At 37.4% G+C, this 3,366-nt stretch overlaps 1 protein-coding gene across 1 annotated transcript; it reads right to left on the bottom strand.

Annotated features, from left to right (window-relative positions):
- Positions 1 to 759: 759 nt before the first annotated feature.
- LOC116842710 (odorant receptor 49a-like) lies at positions 760 to 2,603 on the bottom strand. The gene is made up of 5 exons (XM_032812303.1): positions 1,840 to 2,603; positions 1,366 to 1,465; positions 1,140 to 1,247; positions 906 to 1,061; positions 760 to 810 (listed from the first exon to the last, which is right to left on the bottom strand). Exons 1-5 carry the CDS (start codon positions 2,601 to 2,603, stop codon positions 760 to 762), a joined length of 1,179 nt encoding a protein of 392 aa, XP_032668194.1.
- Positions 2,604 to 3,366: the final 763 nt, after the last annotated feature.

Raw genomic sequence — 3,366 nt, 5'->3', positions numbered from 1 at the left:
CAAAATTTCACTGTCGTAAATGATGGTGCAGAGTCCCCATACACAGAATCCAACTCATCTTTGATTTGCGTAGGCGTATTGCCTTTCAAAAACAAATATTTAATGACAGCTCGATACTCGATTTTGTCCATTTTCACAAAAACACTCACATCAACTTACTCAAACGACTGTTACATAACAACTGCGAGTCCAAAATGGCTGAAACTTCGGTGAGTAACTGTCAACAGATGAACAACGAAATTCACTAGCTTTTATTTACAAGTGCTGCTATCTTCACGTTGAGGTCGGAAACTTTTCAGACCACCCTCGTACAATGCTCCTATTACGTAATGCTTCTATTTATCTTTGTACATGCTTTCACTCCGTAAAAACATATGTAATTCTGTACAACCAATACAATGTAAACTTTGTAGACAAATGGCAATATTCTGTCGATAAAATTTTTAACTTCAGCTTCTTCAAGTTCCATGTGCCTGTTTAATGAAGCGTGAAAACGCAGTCTATAAATAATACTAAACAATATTACAAACGTTATTTTTATTATTTCTCCGTGCTGTTATTATTGGTGTATAGACATACTGTAAATTACAACACTAATAACGTTTTTATTTAATCGCCGAGTTTGATTTTTTATTTTTTACAAGTAGCGATATTTTCTAAATAAAATAATTACAATTATAGCGGATTAAGAGTCGTTACATTGACTAACGTCATTAATTAAATAAGTAATAGTAATAATTGCCATCTGATGCTCACTTTTCACTTCATCTTTAGAAACAGAACGGCGATCGAATACGATTGATTTAGTATCTAGGAAAAAGATTCGTATAGAAATTTGGAGAACGAAATTTGTAAGATATAGCAGTGTCGCAAAGTTATATAATAGACAACACATGAAATCTCACCATCATGAATGAGGGCAGGGAAAGATTGAATTTTTCGAATGTCGCGAGTTTGCACTCCAAGTTATTAGCCATAATTATCAACATAAATATTTTCTTTATCGGCGATTGGCACATATACCATTTGTGGTGAAACGCTTCGTCCGTCACCTCGGTACTCTGCATATACATACCAAGACCAAGCGTGTAATAAGGTATAATTATCAATCAAAAGAGTTTTGCTAGTTAATTGCTTACCGCGTCCAATAATTGCTGCACGCAAGAGCAAAGAATATATAGTTGGACTATCGCCCCTGACGCATACATGAGGATCGATACTGCTTCCCAGAATGTCGTCGAAGGTATCTAAATTTTTACAAAGTGATATAAGCAATATAATATAAAATTGCAAGATGGTCATCGCCTTTGCAATGTCTTTCTAAAAAATATTTCTACAATGATTAACGTTGTCAGTTGTACTCACGGCACTCATCATGATACCAATAAAACAGAATCGCAGTACGCCGTTCATATACAATACGCTGAAGTTTAGAGACAATATCTCTTTCAGTAGCAAAGTTATACTGAAACGGCCAGGAGAGTTTGCAGCCGAGGAAGGAAATTCGACAAATTATCTTAATAATTTGCTTACATAGTTTGAGTTTCTTTGTTACTTTACGTCAACTTATAGGGGAAAATATGCAGTGGTCGGCATTGGACCTATTTTCAGCACTTTTACACAGATATTACTAAATATTAAAATATATGAAAACTTAAAAGAAAATTTATAGTACAAACAAATAATAGTTGCCAAATAATTAATAAGCTTCTATAAACATTAATTTTTCATAAAATCCAAACAACATGCCGGCTACTGGACGTTTTTTCCTATATGAAATTTAAACACTTCCTGTATAGAAATAATTCTGTATGAGCACGACAGACTTTAAGTACTTACTGAATCAAAGTGTTGTGATGTTGGCACAACGCTTTCATCTCTGTTTTCTCCCATTCGGAAGAGCCCGTTTTCTGGTACTCATTGTTTTTATTTCGATTTTGAAATATTGTCGTCATCCGCACCGCGATATATCGATATTGCGCTGTTAACATCAACACCATGTGAACCATATATACGTCCACGCCGACCTTCTTTAGAAACGTATACAGAGTGCCGACTGATAGAACAAAGGTACCCAGGAGGAAGGTTGTAGTCGAGAACGGTTGGTCAGAGAAAGCGACTGGTATCCTGTAATCCTCATAACAGAAGACATCCTTTTCGAATAGCAACACGAGCGGTACGCAGTTCCACGCTATTATTGATATCACGCCTGCGATCAAATAGAACTGAAGCGGAGTCTGGACCGGTTGCATGGTTGTTATCACGATGCTCTTCATAGTATCGTCCGCGACGCGCAGAATGTCATTTATACGGCGAATTACTTGAGCCTCTAGGTCCCTGCAAGCGTGGAGTCGTAGGAAAATGAAGAACATCTCCGCGGAGACCACGATGCAAATCATGCCGTCTTGCAGAGCCTTCTCCTTTGGCACATACAAGCATCCGAAGATTAACGCGATCTCTATGACTATTTGTAACAACCACATGAGGACGCTGTAAATGCGCCAGTGAGTCGAAAACGACGTGTTGTCGGCGGTCATCGTCAGTAGATTACCCGAGATTATGTTCAATCGGACATTCAAAGGATTCACGCTTTGGAAGTCCATGGCTGCTGTTGAGCCTTTAAATTTCCGTCCGCGGTGTTATGTAATCGCGTTTACTTCCGTTTTACATCTCCTTCATCGCACTATGCGTATCTTGCGCGAGAATGATTCCTCTTCGTTCGGAGAACACGTGTAGCTTCTCTAATTTGTAATTTCAAAATGATTCGTGGATCGAGCTTTGTGCTCCGTCGCTCCGCGAGCGAGCCTATATCAAGTTTCCTTTATTGAATTATAAAGAATTAGCAGGTAAAATCATTATACGTTTCTCGAAATTTATCTATTCCTCAATGCTACAATGTATGTTATTTTATAGACAGAATGGTATACACGCGTTTAATACTCTATCGTTAAGATATAATTCTATAGTAAATGTTGCACGTAAATTAGAGAGGAAAAACAGTTCAACGACAAAAGCAGTTTGATCTCACGCAGAATCATATTTTCATTCTGTTTAGAATGTGTCTGTAGACGTAGTCACTAATTTCCTCTTAAGTATCTATACGAGAGGACGATTATCTTATAGTTGGCTTTGTTGGCAGTGGCGGATATTTTGACTTTACTGTCGTAGTGCACTTCTATGCGCGTAAGTCGACGGAACAAAGGGACATAAAACACTTGACGTTAGGAGTTAGTTGATGTCTTTATAAAAAGTTTGTACTAAGTTCAATTTTATGAACTGGGTGCAACAATATTCAAGTCTTTTCGTTATTCGACTGAGCTTTCTTTCGCTACTTGTGGCATGCTAAGGAATATAATAGAATGTAAG

This window comes from Odontomachus brunneus, unplaced genomic scaffold, assembly GCF_010583005.1.
Source record: "Odontomachus brunneus isolate Ranch 3 - 2012 unplaced genomic scaffold, Obru_v1 Obru_scaffold_002, whole genome shotgun sequence".
Lineage (NCBI taxonomy): Eukaryota > Metazoa > Arthropoda > Insecta > Hymenoptera > Formicidae > Odontomachus > Odontomachus brunneus.
Note: the sequence above shows the minus strand (reverse complement) of the source record. Positions and strands in the feature narration are given on the sequence as shown.

Excerpts from the sequence above, each read along its gene's own strand:
- LOC116842710 (XM_032812303.1), bottom strand. The coding sequence starts at position 2,603 with ATGGACTTCCAAAGCGTGAATCCTTTGAATGTCCGATTGAACATAATC. Across the intron at positions 1,466-1,839 it reads CATCACAACACTTTGATTCA|TATAACTTTGCTACTGAAAG; the intron begins GTAAGTACTTAA and ends TGGCCGTTTCAG. Across the intron at positions 811-905 it reads CCCTGCCCTCATTCATGATG|ATACTAAATCAATCGTATTC; the intron begins GTGAGATTTCAT and ends TCTTTTTCCTAG.